Source organism: Pleurodeles waltl, chromosome 3_1, assembly GCF_031143425.1.
Source record: "Pleurodeles waltl isolate 20211129_DDA chromosome 3_1, aPleWal1.hap1.20221129, whole genome shotgun sequence".
NCBI lineage: Eukaryota > Metazoa > Chordata > Amphibia > Caudata > Salamandridae > Pleurodeles > Pleurodeles waltl.
The window spans coordinates 325,742,029-325,766,588 of NC_090440.1; the positions used below are offsets into that span (position 1 = coordinate 325,742,029).

General features: G+C 46.7%; 1 protein-coding gene across 2 annotated transcripts in view; it reads right to left on the minus strand.

Moving 5' to 3' along the window:
- Window positions 1-24,560, minus strand: part of DMXL2 (Dmx like 2) — a 1,615,381-nt gene that overhangs the window by 750,296 nt on the left and 840,525 nt on the right. For both annotated transcript variants that reach the window (XM_069222485.1, XM_069222484.1), the window contains exon 24: window positions 20,711-21,714. In XM_069222485.1, the coding sequence (XP_069078586.1) occupies window positions 20,711-21,714 (1,004 nt within the window). The remainder of the gene's footprint in view (window positions 1-20,710; window positions 21,715-24,560) is intronic.

A 24,560-nucleotide genomic window follows, 5' to 3' on the forward strand; every position in this document is an offset into this window, starting at 1 on the left:
GCGAATCTTCCTCAATACTCGAGGAATCAAGGGTATGGGAGGAAACGCGTAAAGCAACTGGCCGCACCAGGTTATTTGAAACGCGTCCCCCAACGCTCCCTGCATCGGATACTGGAGGCTGCAGAACAACGGACAATGCGCGTTCTCTCGAGTGGCAAACAGATCTACCCGAGGAAACCCCCACCTCTGGAAGATTAAACGGACTTGATCTGGATGGAGACGCCACTCGTGGTCTGCCGAGAAATGGCGACTGAGACTGTCCGCACGCACGTTCAAGACTCCGGCCAGATGGTTTGCTATCAAGCAAATCTGATGGTCCTTTGCCCAGGACCATAGTCGAAGAGCTTCTCTGCAGAGAAGGTACGACCCCACTCCTCCCTGCTTGTTTATGTACCACATCGTGGTAGTATTGTCCGTTAGGACCTGTACCGACTGACCACAAAGGGAAGGGAGGAAGGCCTTGAGAGCCAGACGTACAGCCCGTAACTCTAACAGATTGATGTGAAACATCTGTTCCTCTGGAGACCAAAGACCTTTGATCTCCAGATCCCCCAGATGAGCTCCCCACCCTAGAGTGGAAGCATCCGTTATGACTGTGGCCACTGGTGGCGACTGCGCGAACGGCTTTCCTTGTGAAAGATTGTTGCTTGCAATCCACCACTTCAAATCCACAGCAGCATCTCTGGAGATCTTGACAGTACCCTCTAGATCCCCTTTGTGTTGAGACCACTGCCTTCGGAGGCACCACTGAAGAGCCCTCATGTGCCAGCGAGCATGCGTGACCAACAGAATGCAGGAGGCAAACAGACCGAGCAGACGAAGGACCTTGAGGACTGGAACTACCGCTCCATTTTGAAACATTGGAAACAAATCCTGAATATCTTGAATCTGCTGAGGCGGAGGAAAGGCCCGACCCAATGTTGTATCCAGTACTGCCCCTATGAACAGGAGGCGCTGAGAGGGCTCTAGGTGAGATTTGGGCTCGTTCACCGAAAAACCCAGGTCGAACAACAACTGGGTTGTTGACTGCAGATGATGCGACACAAGCTCCGGGGACTTGGCTTTGATCAACCAGTCGTCCAAGTAAGGGAATACTGCTATCCCCTTCCTTCCGAGTTCTCCCGCAACCACCGACATCACCTTCGTGAAGACTCGAGGTGCTGAAGTAAGACCAAACGGAAGGACCGCAAACTGATAGTGTTGCGATCCCACCACAAACCGGAGATACTTCCTGTGTGACTTGAGTATCGGGATATGAAAGTAAGCATCCTGCAAGTCGACAGACACCATCCAGTCTTCCTTGTTCAACGCCAAAAGCACCTGTGCTAGGGTCAGCATCTTGAACTTTTCCTGCTTGAGGAACCAATTCAAGATCCTCAGGTCCAGAATTGGTCTCAAACGACCATCCTTCTTGGGAATCAGGAAATACCTTGAGTAACATCCTCGACCCCTTTCCTGCTCTGGGACCAACTCCACCGCGCCCTTGGAAAGGAGGGCTTGTACCTCCTGTTCTAGCAACAGGAGGTGTTCTTCTGAACAATAAGAAGGGCGGGGCGGGATGAGGGGCGGGAACTCCCGAAAGGGAAGGGTGTAGCCTTTTCCCACAATACTGAGAACCCAAGTGTCCGTTGTAACAGTCTTCCATTTGGTGAGAAAATGCTGTAATCTTCCCCCTACAGGAGAGGAGTGAGTGGGAAATGGTGGAAGCCTAAGGCTGCTTCCCCTGCTGCACCCCGCCAGAGGATGAGGAAGAGGCAGAGTGCTGCTGAGAGGCTCCTCTGGTGCGGACCCTACCTCTCCCCCTGAAAGATCTATAGGGATGGGAAGAGGCAGGTTGCTGATATCTTCCCCGAAAGGAAGAGGAGGAAGAGCCACGCCCAAATCCACGAAACCTCCTGAAAAATCTGGAAGAGGCCGTGGAAGAAGGAGCTTGGAGCCCTAACGACTTAGCCGTGGCCCTGCTTTCCTTAAAACGTTCCAAGGCCGAATCAGCCTTGGCTCCAAACAGTTTGTCCCCATCAAACGGGAGATCCAACAATGCGGACTGTACATCTGCAGAAAAGCCCGAGTTACGGAGCCAGGCCTGTCTCCTTGCCACCACAGTTGTGCTCATTGCTCTGGCTACCGAGTCGGTGGTATCCAGTCCCGTCTGGATAATCTGGGTCGCAGCAGCCTGGGCATTTGAGACAAGATCCAAAAGACCCTGGGGAAGCTCTGTAAACGATGAGGAAATGTCATCCATCAGAGCATGAATATACCTCCCCAGGATACAGGTTGCATTGGTGGCTTTTAACGCCAGACTGCAGGACGAAAAAATCTTCTTGGACTGCGCCTCTAGTTTCTTTGAATCTCTGTCCCCAGGCACCGTCGGGAAAGAACCAGGCGCTGACTTGGATGAACAGGAGGCCTGCACCACCAAGCTCTCCGGCGTAGGGTGTCTAGATAGAAAACCAGGGTCAGTCGGAGCCGCCCGATACCTCCTGGCCACGGCTCTGTGAACTGCTGGGGAAGATGCCGGCCTCTTCCACACCTCTAACACCGGATCCAGCAGAGCGTCATTAAATGGCAACAGAGGCTCCGCCGCAGCTGAGGCCGGATGTAGCACCTCTGTTAAAAGGTTTTGTTTAGCCTCCACCACCGGCAAAGGCAGGTCCAAAAAACTAGCTGCCTTCCGTACCACTGCATGAAAGGAAGCAGCCTCCTCAGTATATTCCCCCGGGGACGAAAGATCCCACTCAGGGGAAGTGTCCAGCCCACTGGCCGACTCCAGTCCACGCAGCCCATCACCCGAGTCCTCTAGCTCTCCTTCCTCCAGGGCTCGTTGGTACTCCTGCTCTTCTAATACACGGAGAGCACGTCTCCTCGAATGAAGTTGTTGTTCAATACGCGGAGTCGACAATGCCTCCGCCGAAGTCGAAGATCGGCGCCGATCTTCAGAAGCCACTGACGCCGCGTCCGGCGCCACAGGTAACTTCGGCGCCGACGAAAGAGCAGCTGAAGCAGATGGACCCACCGGAGTCACAGGCCGAAATCCCGACGTCGACGGGATGGAAATCCCCGGGGCCAATCCTTCTGAAGCCACCGGAGCGGCCACCGGCGCCGAGCCCACGTTCCCAAAAGGGAGAAAGGGCATAAAGGGTGCCGGCCGAAGAGGCGCAGGATCACCCAAAGAAAAGGCCAAAGGCCCAGCCGGAGCACCCCCTGGAGCCATCTGTTGGAAGATGGCATACATCGCATTCAAGAATGCGGAACTATCGGCTCCAGGGGTGGGAAAAGCCGGATACTGAGGTGCCTGTCTCGGAGGCGACCCCGACGCCGGCCTCGACGTCTGCGCCGGAGAAAACACCTGAGGCTCCAATACCTCAATCACCGACGCCTGTCCAGGTGAAGTTGGAGACGCCGGAGAGGGCAACGGCGTCGAAGGATGCGGCGTAACCGTGGGACTGATCTCCCATGTCCTTCGGCGCCGATCCGAAGACCTGGAACGAGTCTCCTTCGAATGACGCCGAGATTCTCTACGGCGCCGGGAGTCTCGATGACGCCGATGTCTTGGAGAAGAAGACTTCTTGTGATGCTTCTCCTTCGATTTTGCCATAAATAGCTTCGCCTCACGTTCTTTGAGGGCCTTTCGATTCATGTGCTGGCATGAATCACAAGTCGAGACGTCGTGGTCGGAGCTCAAACACCAAAGGCAATCGGAATGAGGATCCGTCACCGACATCTTGCCTCCACACTCACGACAAGGCTTAAATCCAGACTTTCTCTGCGACATTATTACCACAGCGAAAGACTACGCAGCAAAAATACACTGTAACCACAAAAGTAACAGTTGCTCCCTCGAAGATAACCGTTTCGAATGCACGGAAAAAAGGGAACTGACGTCCGCACGTCGTCGAGGACCTCTTATTGCCTGTATGACGTCAGACGGCGTCGCGTGGGCTAGAGTGACGTCCTCGTCGACGTGCAGAGACTAGTAAGAAGATTTCCGTTGAATGCTGGCGCCATGGGAGTATTCATTAGGTGAGGAATCCACAGGTAGTTGTATCCATCAGAAGACACACCGCCAACCCGACAGCAGAAGAAACGAAGCACGGCCTCCCTTGCCAGGAAGGAGTCGGACCCATCACTGCCTTTTCCCATGCATGCTCGCCTGTGCTTTTTTATTTTTGACGTAAACCAGGTACTTTGTGCAAAATCAACATTTCCATTGTTTTCTATAGAGTAAGACTCTTATTCTTTCGAAACATCATATCTTGACTTGTGTATCTTGGATTTTTGTCATTTTGGTCTTGTTGGATTTAGATAAATATTGTCCATTTTTCTAAACTGGTGTGGTGTCCATTTTGTAGTGTTTTCACTGTATTACTGTGTGTGTTGGTACATATACTTTACACATTGCTTCTGAGTTAAGCCTGCCTGCTCAAGCCAAGCTACCAAGGGAGTGAGTGCGGGGTGGGGGGGGCGGCGGCTGCTTCTCCTTTGCCCTGACTAGAGTGAGGGCCCTTGCTTGGACAGGGGGTAACCTGACTGCCAACCAAAGACCCAATTTCGAACAAGCACGTAAGCTTCTAATTTGGTTAAAAATTACTATTTCTTTCTTCCATTGAACTATCTATGGCTCTTACTAACTGCACTTGCCTTTGTCTTTTGGATTGGGTTTTTCATTGTTTTCTACTTACTTATACATGGTCATTACCTTCCTGAACACTCTACAGTTGAACTGGTGCCATTTTGTCTAAGATCCAGTTACTTCAATAAATCCTTATTGAACTATATTCTGCCTCTGTTTGCCTTTGCCTGTGTGAGACTAATGCAACTGAAAGAAACGGACGAGATCTGATCAACCACGATTCCCCTGAGCAGTCTTTGTCATGCGCCCGGTTGTCACAATCATCCCTGCTCTTGGGTAGAGATGAGTGCTGCTAGTTAACTGGAAAATCCGGATTAGGCTGACAGGTGTCAAATGGTGTGGAACTGTACCTAGCACGCCACAATCTATGCGATTCTGCCACCCAAATACAGTAGCCTCTTTAGGTTAGTGAGAATCTACGCGACAAAAGTAAAAAGTCTTATCCCAATTTGTGCATACGCCTGTTGCCTCTCCTAGCAGACGCAGTATTGAGGCCTCAAGTGGGTACCTATTTCGGTTTCACGTAAAAATAAAAGCATGTTATCATCATACAAAGAGAGGTTATGTTCCCTGCCATGCAGCAGTACACCCTTACCCCACTCCTGTTGAATAATAACTGAAAAAGGTTCAAAGGCCAATGCAAACAACAGAGGGGATAGGTGACACCCTTGTCTTGTGCAGCTCTTGAAGGGCTCCGAGATATTTTGCCCGGTCTTCACCCTTCTCTCCCCATTGTACAGCAGTGCAGTCCATTCAGCCCATTCACACCCTAGGTTCATGCACTGCATTGCAGCCTGCGTGTACCACCACTTCAAGGAGTCAAAGGCCTTGCAATGATAAACTGTGAGCACAACCGTATCAGAGAAGGCCTCCGAGGAGACCGCGTCCAAAACCCGGTGGAGGCGCCTGATATTCATGGAGGTATTACAATGCGACATAAAACAATTCTGGTCCATGTGGATCAGCAGGTGCAAGAGGGGTTGTAGGCAACTGGTCAGGATCTTATCCAAGAAGAATTATTTTGTACAAAAGAACAAGTGGTAGAGGAAACAAAACATAATAAATAGAGTGAGAGATGCCAAGAGGGGCAGCAAACTGAAGTTGTCCCAATTCAAGGTGGGACGTCCATTCAAACTAAGAGTTCCTTTACATTCTCTTCGAAGTTTAAAAGTTCACATTATAAAGAGAGGGCTACAATTATCTGGATGAAAACGCAAATGTAGAAATTGGAATGTTGCACACCACTGGAATCTGCAAATCAGTGAAGGAAAAAGGAGAGGGAAAGAAGGTGTCAACAATCAGACATTACTTATAGACCAGACATTTCTGGGACACTATTTTCTATGGCGTCATTACTGTCAGTGGTCATGCCTTCAGACTGATGCATCGACCACTCCCACTTTCTACTTGGAATTTGGAAACTATGCAAAAACATGCTAATACACCCTTAGTTCCTAGAATAAATATTTTCTTAAGCAGTTTAGATCTTTACTGAATTAGTCTGACAGGGCTGTGTAAATGGGAATGAGATGCTGAATGAATCTGATTTTCATCCAAAGTGGAGGTTTAACACAGAAGGTGTGTAATTGCAGACCAAAGGCCATCTTGGCAACATCAACGGACATTTGGGAGAGACTGGATTGCCCAACATACAGGACCCTGTCTGGAACATCAATACCCCCCCAAAGTACCAATTTTACCGTACTTACGTCACCAATGCACTTAACGTTCTTTCTCCCATTAAACTATCTTGTCAGAAGGCTATTTATATGTCTGCCCTATCGAGGATTTTGAGACAATTATATGACCATGCCCTTTAAGCTTTGCTACAAAGAGCTTAGAGTCTACAAAAACTCTAATAAAACAGTTAAGAAAAAAGTTCTACAATAGAATTGTTATCTTAATAATTTACAAAAAGAAGTATTTTCTATTATTCATGAACTGTCTACAAGTACTCCTAGTTCTGATATTGCCATTAAATCTGTTGAACACTTAAGTAACTACTTCAACTTCTAAGACCATAAAAATAAGAGAATCTGGAGGTTGTCATGTTTGTAGTTTACGCTCCATACACGCATCTTCAATGTCACATTGTCAGAAGTGATTTGAGTTCAACCCACTCGCCTTGTCTGAGCTGCTACCTCAGATCACGAAAATGTGAAGCTGGTCCTCCTTTAGATCCAATACTTATTTAACATTTTGAAAAGGTTGGGGATTTTGGTCCATTGGCTAGTCTAGACATCATTACTACCTCATTGAATATTGGAACTGCCCCCCTCCTCCCATCCACCCTTTAAAAATAAAATTGTAGTCCCCCTGCTGAAAAAGACCAACCTAAAACCTCTGTCAGTTTTCAACTATCATCCTATCACTCTTCTTTCAACTGCGGCCAAGATCACGGAGGATTATGTGGATAAACAGCTTTAGCACTTTCTTGAACTACACAAACTCTTTGGTGACTCAGAGATTAGTTTCAGACCAAAAGGAAGTACTGACATAGCAGTTCTGGCAGTAGTGAACGATCTACATTTGACAACAACGTATAATATCCAGTCTGTCCTTACTGTACTGGACGTAACCACTGCATTTCACACAAATAATCAAGAGGTGATTCAAGTTGAACTTCAAATATTAAAAAAAGAGGCACAATATTAAGTTGGTTTACATTTTTCCAAAGGGTCAGAAGCCAACAGGAGATATCTGGACTTAATTTACCTTCCTCAAATCCTCTCTTCTGTTGCATCCCTAAGGGATCTACTTTGTCACTATACTTATTCAACATCTATATGCAATCAGGGCAGTCACTGTTGAAGTCCTTTGGCCTTAATCCTTTACCTATTGTGATCGCAATCAGCTGTTCAATTTGAGTTCACTTTCTGATGACACCTCGCAGGTCAAGAATTGCTTACACACAATCAATTTTGACAGAGAAATAAGCACTGGTTAAAGTTCTATACAGATGAAACTGAGATTCTGATATCCGGTACCAACAAACAGCTGTGGCAACCAACACTTTTGCCTTAAAGATGCAGCTATTGCCTTTTATTGTCCCTCTCAGTGAAGAGAGAGGGATGGTTGGGATGGGCGGAATTGATGCCGCCCTATATATGGATTACCAAGTATCAACAGTAGTGTCCTGCTGCACATTACCGTTTCTGCATTGCTACTCAAACATACACTAACTCTACAGAGCAGGGCCTTGGCTATTTCCGCTACCATTGGGGCAAGACTAGATAACTGTAACAGTCTGTACATAAATCTAAGAAACCAAGCTGGCATAGTGGCTATGGGACGCCTAGATTTATTTTCATCACAGAACTATGCAAATCTATTCACTGACTCCCTGAACAGTCATTTATTATCTCCTACTGCATCAAAAGACATGTACCTATGAGAACTCTACACTCCTCAAAGTGTTGTCAACTACAATTCACGATTTTTGCAGAGGTTTGCATGGATAGAGTTTTTTCTGTTGCAAAACTTTTCTTTAGAATAAACTACCTGCGCCTTTCTAACTTTGCTCCATCCATGTAGGGTAAAGCTAAAAACTCTTCTCTTTTCATAAATGCCCCTGTTCATCAGTTCATATATTTTGTCATGTTATTAGCACCGGGATGCCCAAGGGCAACCATGAGGTTTATGAATCCATCAGAAAATATAATGCAACATAAGAGAGAGAACAGCAGGCAGCCATGTCTACTGCCTCTCTCGAGCGGATACCTGGGGGCTCTCTGTCCATTTACATTTATATCCTGCAAGTATCCACTCTTACACCTAATACGATCTTGTCAAGGACGGCCTCTAGCAATTCTCAGCTCATCCAGGTCAAATGCTTTCTCTGCTTCCACAAACAGGGGTATCATGAAGAGCATCTTTCTGCAAGCCTTCTGTACCATGTGTCTTAGTTTCCTGATAACGTCACTCTGATGTCTTTGCGATAAAAGCCAACTTTATCGGTGACTATCAAGCTCAGCTTTAACCTCCCCAAATTTGGTCAAAGTATTTGTAAATATGTTTGCATCCTTGTTCGAGAGGGCTAGAATCACAGACTGTTGAGCCAATGACACACACATCTTGAGGTGCTTCCTTGGCTTTGGTGTGAGAATACACCTACTTCACGCACATTGGGAGCTAGGCCAGACAAGTGTGTGACGGTCACCAGTGGCTTATCCAGCAGAATGAAGAGCAGAGGTTTTCGTAGAAGGACATCTGGAAGCTATCTGGTCCCAGGGTCTAGTGTTCAGGGCTTGTACTACAACTGCATCTATGGGCCCCTCAAGCAAGCCACTAACCTCTTTTGCAAGGGTTGACCATGTGTCCAGATATGCCTGAATATGTACTCAGAGCCTAGGTAAAATTAGATTTACAGAGAGAAATTCTTGAAAAACCCCGGTTTTCCCATTCCCGAACTGCCCATGACTTACCTGATTCCTGGTCTTAAAATTTCAAAGGGAATTCAAAGGTAAGGAATCTACAGCTCGAAGCTTCTATCAGATAATATGGTTTATTGGTCTTTGAAAGCTGTCCTCTAGCTAGAAGCGGTTCTACTTTGTCTGGTTTAAAAATCAGCTGCGATAAACCATGTCTGTTTCCTAGGAGACTGGGGTGGAGGGTCCTCCGGACAACCCATGAATAATGTCGCACTCAAGTGGGAGGCAGAAACATTCAGGTATTTTGGTGTACGTATATATCATAATGAACACTGGTTGATGCCCAGCAGTTGTGCAAAGGCCCTGAATGTGAATAGACAGTAGACTTCTTTTTGTTTTAAATTGCCATTATCACCTATGGGCAGAGCTGCCATAGCAAAACTGATAATCCTCCCACATATGTTATATCAGTGTGCAACACTCCCGATTAGGATTACTGCAGTATTTTTCAGAGACCTCAATGCGCATCTTTCAGAACTGATTTGGAGCAAAGACAGGAGTAGGCGGGCTATAAGTAAGGTTACTAGATCCCAAATGACAGTGAAGGACCTAACTATGAAAGCTACTAAACAGCAGCTAACAGCAGTGGCTAATAAGGTGGCTGGGTAATGATGTGGATTTGAAGGGGGCTGAAATACACAACAGTCTAAGGGGCTGAGGCTTACAACAGGTACTACCAACCTTCCACCTTAGAACATTATGAACGGTGAAACTGGGTGAGTTACCTAAAACGTGTGTTAAAATTGGGTTATTGGTGTTGAGAGGGGTGGAAGTCCTACTTGGGGAACAATCACAATCCTCGACAGGGTGTACCATAAAAGTTACTGTATTAACCTGTGCTTTACCCTCTGGGAGCTTGTAAAAAAAAAAAAGTAGCTAGGCTTCACTTAGAGACAGTATGTTAAGTCTTTGTGCAGTACACACACACACAAATACAGCAAAAAAACGCAATACAAGAAAAAATCTAATGTATAAATAAAATAAAATGATACACGCATGACGAAAAATCCAATCAAAAGAACTTTAGATATTCAATTAAAGTTTCTAGTAAAAATAGCTCCTAAAAGCATAAAGCGCGATTCACTGTCATCTGGTCACGCTAGACTGGTAGAAAGTTCAAGTCGACCACTGGAGGAAGCTAGCTCTGTATATACTATCTCAAAGTGAGAGATAGTGTGCACAGAGTCCAAGGGTTCGCCTTATAGGTTGACAGTGGCAATAATAGATAATACTAATACTCTATTTGTGGAAGTGCGTTTGAGCAGTAGGCTTATCAGAGGGTGGTGTTCAGCATTTGTTGTACACACACAGGCAATAAATGGAAAAACACACTCCAGGACTCAACTCCAGGACAATAGGTTTTTATATATGAAAATATTCCTTTCTTAATTTATTTTCGAACCACCAGATTCAGAATTCAAGTTAGTACATGAACTGTAAGGTACTTGGCATAGCTAAATATAGAACTTTGAAGTAAAACAGTAATGTACACAGTTTGGCATAAAATGGCAAATAAGCTATTTTAAAAGCGGGCACAGTGAAAAATTCGACAGTTCCTGGGGGAGGTAAGTACAAGTTACTTTAGCAGGTAAGTAAAGCACTTACAAGTTCGGTCTCCGGGGCATAGGCAGCCCACCGCTGGGGGTTCAAGTTAACCCCAAACACCCAGCACCAGCAACACAGGGCCGGTCAGGTGCAGAGGTCAAAGAGGGGCCCAAATAACATAGACGCCTATGGAGACTAGGGGTGCTCAGGTTCCAGTACCTGCATACTCGGGGAGCAGACCCCGGGGGAGGGAGGTCCCAAACAGGCACGCAAAATACACCTTCAGCGGCACAGGGACGGCCTGGTGCAGTGTGCCAAGTAGGTGTCTGATTTTGTATTGGTTTCAATGGAGGGACCAGGGGGTCACTGGCGATACAGGCAGGGCACAGGGGGGCTTCTCCGGCCAGCCACCGACTGGGCAAAGATGAGGGCCGCCTGCTGGTCACTGCTGCACTGGTAGTTGGTTCCTCTCGGGCCTGGGGGCTGCGGGTGCAGTGCTTCTTCCAGGTATCGGGTTCTTTGTTACCGGGCAGTCACGGTCAGGGGGACCCTCTGGATTTTCTCTGCACGCATAGCTGTGGGGGTGCAGGGAGGTCGTCTCAGGGTGGCACATTGTGGGAGTCACCTGAAGGTCCTCGCTGCAGTGTTGGTTTCTCTGGACATGGGCCGGGGGAGTCGGGTGCAGAGTGTTGGGGACTCACGCTTCAGGAGTGAGGTGAGAGTCCCTTTAAAGATGGTTTCTTCTTGTTGATTTGGACAGAGCCAATGTCCACAGGAGTTTCTTGGTCCTGTGGGTTGCAGGGCAGTCCTCTGAGTCGGCAGAGGTCGCTAGTCGTGCTGGATGCATCGCTGTTGCAGGTTCTCTGGAGACAGCCCGGTAGGTCTGGGGCCAAAGCAGTTGTAGTCTCAGTCTTCTCTGCAGGGTTTTCAGGTCAGCAGTCCTTCTTCTTGTTCATGGCATCAGGAATCAGATTTCCTGGGTTCAGGGTCACCCCTAAATACTAAATTTAGGGGTGTGCTAGGGCTGGAAGGCCCCCCTCCTTTGGGGAGGGGGGCACATCCCTATTCCTATTGGGCTAAATCCTCCAAAACAAGATGGAGGATTTTGAAGGAGGGGTTCACTTCAGCTCTAGTCACCTTCGGGGTGGACCTGGCTGAGGGGGTGACTCCTCCTTGTTTTTCTCATCATCTCCCGAGACTTACAGCCAAAAGTGGGGACTGTGTCCGGGGGGGTGGGCATCTCCACTAGCTGGAGTTCCCTGGGGCATTGTAAAACGAAGCCTGAGCCTTTGAGGCTCACTGCTAGGTGTTACAGTTCCTGCAGGGGGAGGTGTTAAGCTCCTTCATCCAGTGCAGGCTTTGTTTCTGGCCTCAGAGAGCACATACGCTCTCACCCCAGGGGGTCGGAAAGTAGTCTCTCAGTGGCAGGCTGGCACTGACCAGTCAGTCCTGCACTGAAGGATTGGGTAAAACACAGGGGGCATCTCTAAGATGCCCTCTGTGTGCATTATTTAATCAATCTAGCACTGGCATCAGTGTGGGTTTATTATTCCGAGAATAGTTTGCTACCAAACTTCACAGTATTCAGTGTAGCCATTATGGAACCGTGTAGATGGTTTTGACAACCTCCCAGACCATATACGTAATATGGCCACATTGTACTTACAATGTCTAAGAATGGTCTTAGACACTGTAGGGGCACATTGCTCATGCAGCTATGCCCTCACCTGTGGTATAGTGCACCCTGCCTTAGGGCTTAAAGGCCTGCTAGAGAGGTGACTTACCTATGCCACAGACAGTATTTTGTGTGCATGGCATCCTGAGAGAGATGCATGTCGACTTTGCCTTTTTCTCCCCACCAACACACACAATCTACAATGGCAGTGTGCATGTGCTAGGTGAGGGGTCCCTTAGGGTGGCACAACACATGCTGCAGCCCTTAGGGACCTTCCCTGGCCACAGGGCCTTGGTGCCACTGGTACTTTTTACAAGGCACTTATCTGTGTGCCAGGGGTGTGCCAATTGTGGAAACAATGGTACATTTTTAGTGAAAGAACACTGGTGCTGGGGCCTGGTTAGCAGGGTCCTACCACACTTCTCAGTCAAGTCAGCATCAATATCAGGCGAAAAGTGGAGGGGTAAGTGCAACAAGGAGCTATTTTCCTACAACCACGATAGAGCACAAGTTATATGCAGGGAACCGGGACCAGGCTAGTCCTGCTGGAAAAGTCACCTTCTAAGTCCCACGCAAAGAATTCTATTTGAGGTGGAGGAGACATCAATGAGCAGAAAGCAGAAAGAGCATCACGGATGGTCGTCGCTGTAGAGCAAAGTGGAGGCCTGGGCATTGTGGATGGTTGTCGCTGCAGCGTGAAGAGCCAGTACAGCGTCGAATTGGTGTTCACAGCAGCTGTCCTTGCTGCAGTGCAAAGTGCAGTTAACGTGTTGCCAGTCGTCACTGTCAGTCACTGTATTGGGAAGAGTAGGTTTCACAGGAGCTTTGCAATGATGGTCGCAACAGGCGGCAGAGTTTTGGCGCAAACGGGCCAGTCTGTGTTCGCGAAGCGCCCCCAACTTTGAGATTTCCCCCACTTTCTCTGGAGTAGCTTAAACTGGTGCCAGCCAAGAGTTAAGGATCTGGGGGAGGCAGACATTGGGGGCACCTCTTGGAGATCAGAAACTCAGACCAGCAGGGCTCAGGCAGGTAGAGTTGCAGCAGGTCACCTTGGTATTTACAGGGAGGCATCTGGAGCGTGGTGTGTCCCTGTAGCTCAAACATGTCAGTGAACTGTCCCTTGGAGTTACTCAGGTTAGCCTGAGATGAAGGTAAGCATTTCCAGTCTTCCTTTGCAGAAATCAAGGCAATCCTCTGGCAGCAGGGCAGTCATTTCCTGTAATGTGCACAGTTCAAGAGTGTTCTGAATGGTGGCTCTGGAGGTCATATATTCTTACCTGGTGCCAGCCTTCATGTGTGGGGTTCCCTATACTACCCCCACATCTGATTCTGCGAAGTTCTTCCCCTTCGCTCCCAAGCATCCAAACTGTCTGGGAGTGACAAAAGGCAACCAAGCCTTGTGTCAGATTCCTTTGTGTGTGCAGGAGGAAAGCCCTTTGAGGTGTGGGGCTGGGTAAAATTCATCCCCAGCCATCCTAGCAGGATGAACTATCATGTCTGTTAGAAAGTCGGTCTTTAGTTGGCAGAGGAAAAGACCCGGGACCACAATCCTTGTCAGGGCAAGTCACAACAGAATCCAAATCATCCTGTGCCCACTCTCTGGTAGCTTGGCACTGAGCAGTCAGCCTTAACTAAGACGGCTATGTGTGAAGTAATTGTGCATTATCTCCTACAGTAACCCAGTGAAAACACCTCAAAAGTACACCAAAGCTGTTTAGAAAAGCAGATAATCTTTTCTCAATAGAATAAGGTAAAAATGTTAGAAAATCAATGTGTACAAGCCAAGATATGAATTGTTAAAGAGTAAATCAAAATAAAGTGCTTAGAAATGAAATGGAAATAACTGGGGCTATCATGATGTCGTTGACGGAGTCAATACCAATAGACTGAAGCCACTGGCACCAATCAATGAGTCGCACGGAACCCCGGGCACAGTACCTTTGAAAACCAAGAACCAACGACGTTGCACAGAGTCGGGCGGTGAGGCCTCCCTGGAGCCGGTGCGGTGTTGGTCCCTTATGGCGCCCGGGAAGGTGAGGCATCTGTTCTGTACCGCAAGGTAGGGGAGGCGAGGCGTCGGTTCTCTCTGGTTGCAGGGGAGCTGATGTGGCATCGGTGACGAGGAGTCAGTTCCTTCTGACACGGGGTAGATGAATCCAGTTGGTTACGACGTGATGTGCAGACTTCACAGTGCTGCGATCACACTGCGTTAGTGGTGTAGCAGCAACGTCAGATTTGGGTTGCAGGCCGCGGTCATTGAGTTCAGCGAGGATCACTGAGCCGGGGTAGGCAGTGGTGCGGCGTCGGGCAGCAGCATCGCTGTGGGAGTCGCTGAAGTTGTGAACTAGCTAGAAGCAAGTAGGTGAAGTCTTTGTTACCCCTCAGAAATCAGGGCAAGAGAAAAGCCCTTGGAGAGCACTTTTGGGAGAAGGCAGAGTCATTCCAGCAGGGTCAAGGGGCAACAGGGCAACAAGCAGGAATAGTAATTCCAGAACAGCAGTCCAGATGAGTCCTTTGGGCAGCCAAGCAGTCCCTCTGATAGAATCCAGGTGTAGGTCCTTAAGTGTCCGATTTGATGGGATCAGAGACCCAGTACATAAACCCAAAAATGCTTCTGAAGGGTGGAAACTTTAAAGAGTGGTTTTGAAGTGCACCAGTTCCCCTTCAGACCAGTCCTGTCTGCCGGGGGGGGGTGTGTGTGTGTGTAGGGGGGTTGTTAGTCAGTCCTTTGAAGTATAAGAGAGCCACTCCACCCTTCCTCCCCATGGAGACACATTCAGATAAAGGCTCTTAGCTCCTACAACTCACTAACTCGTCTAGCAGATGTTACAGAAATCAGAAATACTGTCTTATAAAGTAAGCAACCTTAACAGACAACTTTGCAGATGTTCAAACGGAAAACATATAAGATAAGTGAGCACTAAATTAAGATCCCACTGAGGCACAATGAACGGAGTGAGAGGATACTTGTCAGTAAGTCCCTTAATAAACCTCAAACCTATAGGGGACTTAAACAGACAAGGCTGATCTGGAATATAAAGAAATGCTGAAGGGGAAGCCATAAGCCATTAAGTGTTGCAACTGCACCGCCTTGCAGCACCAAGGAAAGTGCAAAATAGCAGATAAATGGGCCTTTAAAGGTTCTACATAATTCTCCTTACACCACTTTACAAACGGAGGACATCTTCCAGAATAAAGTTATTTGGTGGATTGTCTTCTGGCTCATAAAATAACATCCACCACAGAGGGGGTGGGCTGGAGGTAGTGTGGTGAGGGGGATGGGGGCGTGAACTCAGGTTGTCCCGTTTGATCTCTATGCATGCAGGTGTACAACCTACCCCTGCAACTGCCAGCGGAAGTCTGCCCTGTGAGTGAAAGAGTGAAGGGCACAGTAAGAGGTGAAGAGCATCTGTGTAAAACACCCTTTGAGGCTAATCCGAGGCTATTAATATAACTTGGCCCCAGTCTTGGAGAATCTTCCTCAGAAATCGAGGACTCAAAGATAATGGGGGGAGGAGGGGGTGTGTGAGACATGTAAAGCAACTTGGAGCACCAGTCCAATTAAAACACATCCCCCAGTGCTCCCTGCACCGGATCCTGGAGGCTGCAGAATGACAGGAAGTGCATGTTCTCTCAAGAGGCAGAAAGGTCTATCGGAGGGGTCCACCATAATCGAAAAAATTTGAAGAACATTTGTGACTGGCTGAAAAATGCCAGTTGAAACTGTTCTCATGCACGTTGAAAAACTCTGGCCAGATTTGCAATCACACAAATCTGATGTTCCTGAGCCCAAGACCAGAGTCGCAGAGTCTCTGCGGACAACATGCAACCCTAGTCCTCACTGTTTGTTTATGTACCACATGGCGGCAGTATTGTCTGTTAAGACCTGCACCTACTGACTGCAAACAGAAGGGAAAAAGGCTTTGAGAGCGAGACGTATAACCCACAATCTCAACAGATTGATATGAAACAATTGTTCTTCTGGAAACCAAAGTCCTTTGATTTCCAGATACCCAAGATGAGCTCCCCACGCTAGAGTGGAGACATTCGTTATCACTGTGGCTACTGGAGGTGGAGATCTCTTTGGGATCTCCATTGTATTTAAACTACTGCCTGCGGAGGCACCACTGGAAGGCCCTTATGTGAAAGTGTGCATGGGTGACCAACAGAATGCAGGCAGTTTACAGACCTAACAGGCGCAACACCTTCAGAACTGAAACAATTGCTCCATTCTGAAACATCACAATCATAGCCTGAACATCTAGAATCCTCTGAAGAGGAGGGAAGACTCAATTCACCATCGTGTCCAGAAGTGCCCCTATGGGCAGGATGCGCTGAGAGAGCACTAGGTGGGACTTGGGCCTGCTGAAAAGCCCAGGTTGAACAACAAATGATTTGTCAACTGCAAGTGATGCAACATCAACTCTGGAAACTTGGCTTTGATCAACCATCATCCAGGTAAGGGAATACAGGTATCCCCCACCTCCCCAAGTACAGTGTGGCCATATTAGGTATATGGTCTGGGAGTTTGTCAAAAACGAACTCCACAGCTCCCTAATGGCTACACTGAATACTGTGAAGTTTGGTATCAAACTTCTCAGAATAATAAACCCACACTGATGCCAGTGCTGGATTTATTTAAAAAATGCACACAGACCTATGTATTTTACCCAGTCCTTCAGTGCAGGACTGACTGGTCTGTGCCAGCCAGCCACTGAGACGAGTTCCTGACCCCCTGGGGTGAGAGCCTTTGTGCTCTCTGAGGACAGAAACAAAGCCTGCAATGGGTGGAGGTGCTTAACACCTCCCCCTGCAGGAACTGTAACACCTAGCAGTGAGCTTCAAAGGCTCAGGCTTTGTGTTACAATGCCCCAAGGCACTCCAGCTAGTGGAGATGCCCACCCCCTGGACACAGCCCCCACTTCTTGCAGCAAGTCCAGAGGAGATAATGAGAAAAACAAAGAGGAGTCACCTGATAGTCAAGACAGCCCCTAAGGTGCCCTGAGCTGAGGTGACACGTGCCTTTAGAAATCCTCCATCTTGGTTTTGGAGGATTCCTCCAATAGGAACAGGGATGTGCCCCCTCCCCTCAGGGAGGAGGCACAAGGAGGGTGTGGCCACCCTCAAGGACAGTAGCCATTGGCTACTGCCCTCCAGCCCTAACAACCCCCTAAATTCATTATTTAGGGGTGACCCTGAACCCAGGAAATCAGATCCCTGATGCCCGGAACAAGAAGGACTGCTGACCTGAAAACCCGCAGAGAAGACTGAAACGACAACTGCTTTGGCCGCAGCCCTTCTGGGCTGTCTCCAGATTCAGAGGACCTGCGACAGCGACGCATCCAGCGTGACTAGCGATCTCTGCCGACTCAGAGGACTGCCCTGCAACCCACAGGACCAAGAAACTCCCGTGGACATTGGCTCTGTCCAAAGCAACAAGAAGAAACCATCTTTAAAGGGACTCTCACCTCACTCCTGAACAGATGGTTCATGGTATGGTAGGTCCCGGAATAAGGTCTGGCACCGGCATGTAGGTACTCTCCATGGTAATCCCTTTGGAGTGAGTGTGACTACAAGGGGATACCCCTCTCCCGGCTCTACCCAGACCAGAGGCCATTCGCCCCTTATTCCGGGACCTACCATACCATGAACCACCTGTTCAGGTGGGCTTTTTAGAATTCACTTTTGAGCACTTCACTTATTGTTAGTGCTCCGGGATCCTAGACCCTGACGAATGCCCCTGACCTACCAGCACTTCGAGAGGGCAGAAACATGTTGGTCATACGTATTCCTTTTTAAGACTCTAAGAGACATTATCCTCTAGTGAGCCTCCTTCCCCGTTCTTAACCTTACCAACATGCACCCCCATTAAACTTTAACTAATAGTAATTGGTGACATGTATGGTAATTTTATCTCCACCTCATCTGGATCCCTGTAATTTATCCAGCCAGTTTAATTTCAGCACTCCCTCTTGTTCTTTTAACTAAGAGGTTGAGTCCGCCCAAGTAGTACCATCTTACTTGGGTGGGGCTAGGTGGTCAAATGATGAAGCAAGACACTATTATGTGTGTGAGACCACCTAGTCCTTAAGGGAACTCCCCCCCTCCCCTCTTAGGACAACACAGCCTTTCGCTCCTGAGACACTCTCCACACATGCTTTCCCCCTCTCGTACTAAAACGCGACCTAATCGATACCGCCAATTGAGGGAACACTGGTCCAACTCCACCTTCAACCCCCTACTACCCCACACCCTTAGTGGTTATATAGCCTTCATCTTTACCCAGTCGGTGGCTGGCCCGAGAAGACCCACTGTGCCCAGCCTGCATTGCCAGAGTGACCCCCGGGTCCATCCACTGATTTCAATGTAAAACCTGACACCTTCTTTGCACACTGTGCCCGGCCGCCCCTGTGCCGCTGAGGGTTTATCTTGTGTGCCTGCTTGGGCCCCCCCCCCCGATCCCCCAGTGCTCTACAAAACCACCCCCTAGTTTGCTCCCCGGGGACACAGGTACTTACCTGCTAGCAGACTGGAACCGGAGCACCCTTGGTCTCCATAGGCGCCTATGTTATTTGGGAACCTCTTTGACCTCTGCACCTGACTGGCCCTGTGTTGCTGGTGCTGGGTGTTTGGGGTTGACTTAAACCCCCAACGGTAGGCTGCATATACCCCGGAGACTGAACTTGTAAGTGCTTTACTTACCTGACCAACTAACCTTTACTTATCTCCCCCAGGAACTTTGCAGTGCCCACTTTTAAAATAGCTTATTGCCATTTTATCCCAAACTGTGTACATTACTGTTTTCATTCAAATTTATAAATGTACCTATGCCAAGTACCTTACATTTAATGTACTTACTTGAATTCTGAATCTTGTGGTTCTAAAATAAATGAAGAAAATTATATTTTTCTATATAAAAACCTATTGGCCTGGAGTTAAGTCTTTGAGTGTGTGTTTTCATTTATTGCCTGTGTGTGTGTACAACAAATGCTTAACACTACCCTCTGATACGCCTACTGCTCGACCACACTACCACAAATAGAGCATTGGTATTATCTATTATTGCCACTATCTACCTCTAAGGGGAACCCCTAGACTCTGTGCACACCATCTCTCACTTTGAGAAAGTATATACAGAGCTAGCTTCCTACAGCCTATGACTGTTTATCATTTGGATCTCAGCTTGGAAATATTTGCCAAGATCACATCTCTTCAGTAACCTGGAAGAATTTAACTTTCCTATCACTTGCCATATGCCGCTCAAGGTACAGGAGCTGTAGTGCCACACAGCACCTTCTTTTAACATACACACACACATATATACCTCAAATGTAAATGATCAACTTAATCATTCACTTTATTTACAGAGGTTTTCAAATTATCTTTGCACTACATGAATTAACAAACATTCAACCCAAACATACACCATGTTAACCAAAGCCTCGCAGGAGAGCCTTGTGTATTTCACACAACACAGGACTTTAAAAAGATATGATACATACACCCCTGTTCCAAAGACAGTAACACCTGTGTTCCATAACTCTGACAATTCATAGTTAAACAAAAGTAGCTCATTTCAATTGAAATGCGTTTCATTCTTCTATGGTGCATAAGTGCACGAAACTCAGTGGTTTAGGAAATTTGACTATAATCCAAAACCAACAGAGTTGATATCTGTGGGAGATATATATTATTGCTTTTTCTCATCAATTTACACTGTATTAAACTAAAAGATTCATAATTACCTGCATCTAATCATAACTTTTGTTCTTCCATTTGATAAAAAATGTTGGATTATGTTGAATGCAATATTTGTGGGAAAGAGCTATAGAGAAATTGTGGTGAGAAGAGTCAGGAAATCTCCCCAAAGACCATATACACATTGGTTACCCATATTCCGTGTGCCAATACCAAAAATGCCCTTATATGAGCGAAACACGGACAGCTTGCTTCAGAAGCCAAAGTCTCTCATACGAAGTAATGATGCACATTTAAATAAAACAGTTATTATCCAAAGGCAGTTTGGAACATTTGTAACCGTGAGATAAAAGGCTCCTAACACAATGTTACTTCACATAGAGTCATCGCATTCCCTCTACGAGTTTGGATTAATTAGCGATTTTTTTTCAATCTCTCCTACATGCTTTTTTGCTTTTCTACTCAAAGTAGAAAACATACCTGACTAGCTCTCTCCACTTAACAGTGACTGACATTTGCTCGCCCATAGATCAGCATTCGTAAAATAAATTGGCAATATTACACAACACACCTAAAACACTATGATACACAAGCATGATTCTGCTTAACGAAAACTAGAATGACGGTCAAAACATGTTTATTTTAAACATTTACTATTTGTGTTATACATTGTTATAGATTAATGTGACATTTCAAACATGGTTTAGCAAATGCAAAGCAGATTGGTTTTACCTGTTGTGATTCTTGAAGTAAAAATTTGAGTTCCATTCTCACGGATGCAAGACCACCACCTTGAGCTCCATGGAGACTGCAATAGCTGAGGAACACTCTCAGAAGGGCCTGATTCTTCTGCAGCCACCACTTACGCTTTTCAGAATGCTCACGTTTAGCTTGTAGGCGCCGCCGTTCCATCTGATGTCGCTCATATGATCCAATATCAGTTTTGTCCATAGCATCATGATCAATAATCTCTTCTCCTCTGCTAGTATATACTTCAGAAGAAAACTCATTTTCTCTATTTTCTAATTCATGATTACAAATTTCATGAATAGCAGCAATTTCTTTTTCCAACCAGTTATAAAGCTGAAATCTAAGTTTTCCACCATCTATTTCATAACCAGTAGCCAAAGTCCTCAGCTCTGTCATAAGTATTTTTAAACATGCCCTAAACTTAAGTTGCTCTGCAATCACATCAACTTCTTGTTTAAAACCTTGAGCTGTCTCATGTTTATCAATGGGATCCTCTTTGCTTTGATTTCCAAGAGCCTTTTCAAACTCTGAGTCTTTCACTGTTGTACCACCATCAATCTCATTTTCTGTATGTTGGTCTTCTTCCCAGTCTAGCTGAAGTGGGCTATCATCAATTGTGACAAGTGGCTGACTCCAGTCAAAATCAACTGCCGAGTCTCCCAGTTGAGGCACATCATTTTTCGTTAAAGAACTTGGGGTTAGCAAATCAGTGCTGGAAGGTGTATCTTTTTTACTAAGTTTTGGAATTTTAGATAGTACCTCAAGAGCCAATACAGGACAGCCTACTTTAAAATGGGCATTGGCAGTAGTAAAGAACAACTTTCTTTCAATGAGGTTGATTTCATCTAGAGTACTTTTCTCTGTTGTTAAACTTGTGGTGGAAAGAACAGAATCGGGTGAGATGAAATGTCTTCGGATAAGCAATGGGTGAGTCCGTAAATAGTTGTAAAAGCTGAACACAACAGGATTACATGCCTTTATTACAGCTGTAAAAAACATAAACCACATTAAACATTTATCTTTGCTTTGTCATTCAAAATCATTCAACTAGCATATTCCTAATCCTGCTTAACACCCGCTTCCTTTGCAATATTTGCTCCATTACTCTCCAAGCTCCATTCTCTAGGAATAGGTTTGGCTTTTTGTAGGCTTAAAATTGCATTTAACAGAGGTAGTTAACTCTTTGCTCATTCCCAGCACCAAAGAGATCCACAAAGCCACCCGCGATTAAGCCATGCTGGCTGAACTGTATTAACTATATCTGAAGTAGCAACCAGTACTCAATATATTTCTCTTGGTGGTATCGATATCTCAACATTATGCTGACTTTCCTGGGCTACACATGATGTATGCCACTGAGCGACCACCACTGAGCAGTTCAGCAAATTACTTCTCCCACTTCCTCAGTTATCACTCTTTTTATCCATAGTGCAGTGCACTACAATCATTGAGAAATTATACTCCCAAAAGTACAAGTTGCTTAACTTCAGTAACACCTAGACTGGGAGACTACCTAAACACTGATTCCCCACCTTTTGAATATCCCCAGGAGTCAGACTGGATTTGAAAACTTTTGCATAGCAGTTCTCTCTTGTGGCAACAGGCGATGGTCAAGTGTCATCTTTATACCTTGTGCTCCTCCATCCCACTAGGACATTACTTTAGAACCAGTATCTATATATATGCCACGTGCTCGAGCAAAAGGTTTTGTAATGGAATCTTATTAAAATTGGACTGCTTGACACAATTTTTACAGAATTGGGAGGAGGATGGTTAGGTGAGGAATCAGCAGTCACGTACAGTCTCTACCAGATTAGACATAACTGAACAGGAAGTAACTTGTGCTTCTGAGAGAGTCTTCTAACTACAGATTACTCACATTTGAATAGAAAGCAAAGCTGTACGTCACAGGCGGAGGTCTGTGGAATGACTCAGATTAGGAAATCCTGCAGGACAGATCGGGCAATGCTTGTCCCATCACATCTGACTGTCTAGGCAGTAATATTCATTGAAAATATGGAAGGACAACCTTGTAGCAGCCTGGCAGATGTCCAAGACTGCCACACCGTGTGCTAGTGCCATGGCAGCCGCTTTTGCTCTGGAGCAGTGAGCACAGAAGCCTTCTGGGGGGTTGTTTTTGGATAGCCGATAGTACATCTCAACACATAAGATAAACCATCTAAAGAATGTTCCTTTTATCACTTTGCCTGTCGTTGCCTCAGGAAATCTGACAAACAGTTTGTCATCCTGCTAGAGCCCATTGGCCTCTCAATGTAAAAACGTAAGAGCCCACTTAGAATCGGGCGATCCTTTGCTAGATGAGGCAGTGCATAAACTGTTGTTAAGATGATGTGTTGCCCTATGAGAAAGGGCTTAACAAACAACTTACCTTCAGTAACGCATTATCTGGTAGAGACTCAATCTAGCTGTAGATTCCTTACCTTTGATTTTCCCAGGCGTCAGGCTGAATCCGAAAACCTTTGCTGAGCAATGCACCTTGTACGCGCCATCGGGTAGCTCCATTCGGCTCCACATGGCATCATTGGGGCCGGACGTGATGTTGCGGTCACCTATATAGGCGCCATCCAGGTGCACGGGCATCAGTGACTTTAATCACAACCTTCCACGCCAGAAGCACAGAGCCATGATAAGAACTGGCTCATATGTGTGTCCAATCTAGGGCCCTGAAAAAGGGATCACCCTAACCCTAGTAAAAGATTATGCAGAGAAGGGAGGCATGCGTGGGAGTAAGGAATCTGCAGCTAGATAGAGTCTCTACTAGATAATGCATTACCAAAGTTAACTTGTTCATCTGATAGAGACTTCTAGCTGCAGATTCCTTACCTTTGATTAGATGCCATAGCCTCCTGGTGGTGGGCTTCGGACAATGTTTTTAGACTAGAAAGACCTGCAGGACCAAACGAGCCAAATGTCTGTCCCTGCGGACCTGACTGTCCAGGCAGTAATGTCTGGGAAAGCTGCACATAGATTCCCACGATGCTGCTTGACAGATGTCCAGGACTGGTGTTCCACATGCTAATGCTGTGGCACAGATTTTCTCCTGGTGGAATTGGCCCTGCAAGCCCTCAGGAGGCTTCTTCTTAGCCGGGGCATAGCAGATTTCAATACAGAGAACCACCCAGCCTGAAATGGTCCACTTCTGTACTGCCCGACCCTTATTTGCTCCCACATACCCCATAAAGAGTTGGTCATCCACCCGGAATTCTTTTATGCAGTCAAGGTAGAACAACAAAGCTGGTGGAGGCACTCCTCTTCCTTAGAGGGATGTGGAGGAGCAAAGAAGGTGGGCAAGGTAATAGTTTGACCCAGATGGAATGGGGTCACTCCTTAGAAAGGAAAGAGGCATGGATGCATAGCACCAATTTGCCTGGAAATATCGGGAGATAAGTGGGCTGAGATGATAAGGCCTGTATCTCACTCACTGGAGAGATGTTATTGCCACTAAGAAGGCTGTCTTGATGGTAAGCAGCTGGGGAGGGAACGACAATTGTGCAGTGACTCGAGTGAGCACACAAGGTAAGTGAGAACCAGGTTAAGATCCCACAGAGGCATGATAAAGGGTGTAGGGAAAACATATGTACAACCCCTCTAAGAAACCCATTTACAGTAGGGGACTTAAATAGAGAGGGTTGATCAGGATGCCACAAAAAGACGCACAGAGCAGAGAGATAGCCCTTCAGAGTGCCCAGAGTAGAACCCTTTTGGGCAAAAGAATGAAAAGAACATCAGAGAAAGAAGCAGAAAGAGGATCTAAAGACTTATCTGTACAATATTTTACAAATCTTTGCCAACAGCAGGCATATACCTTTTT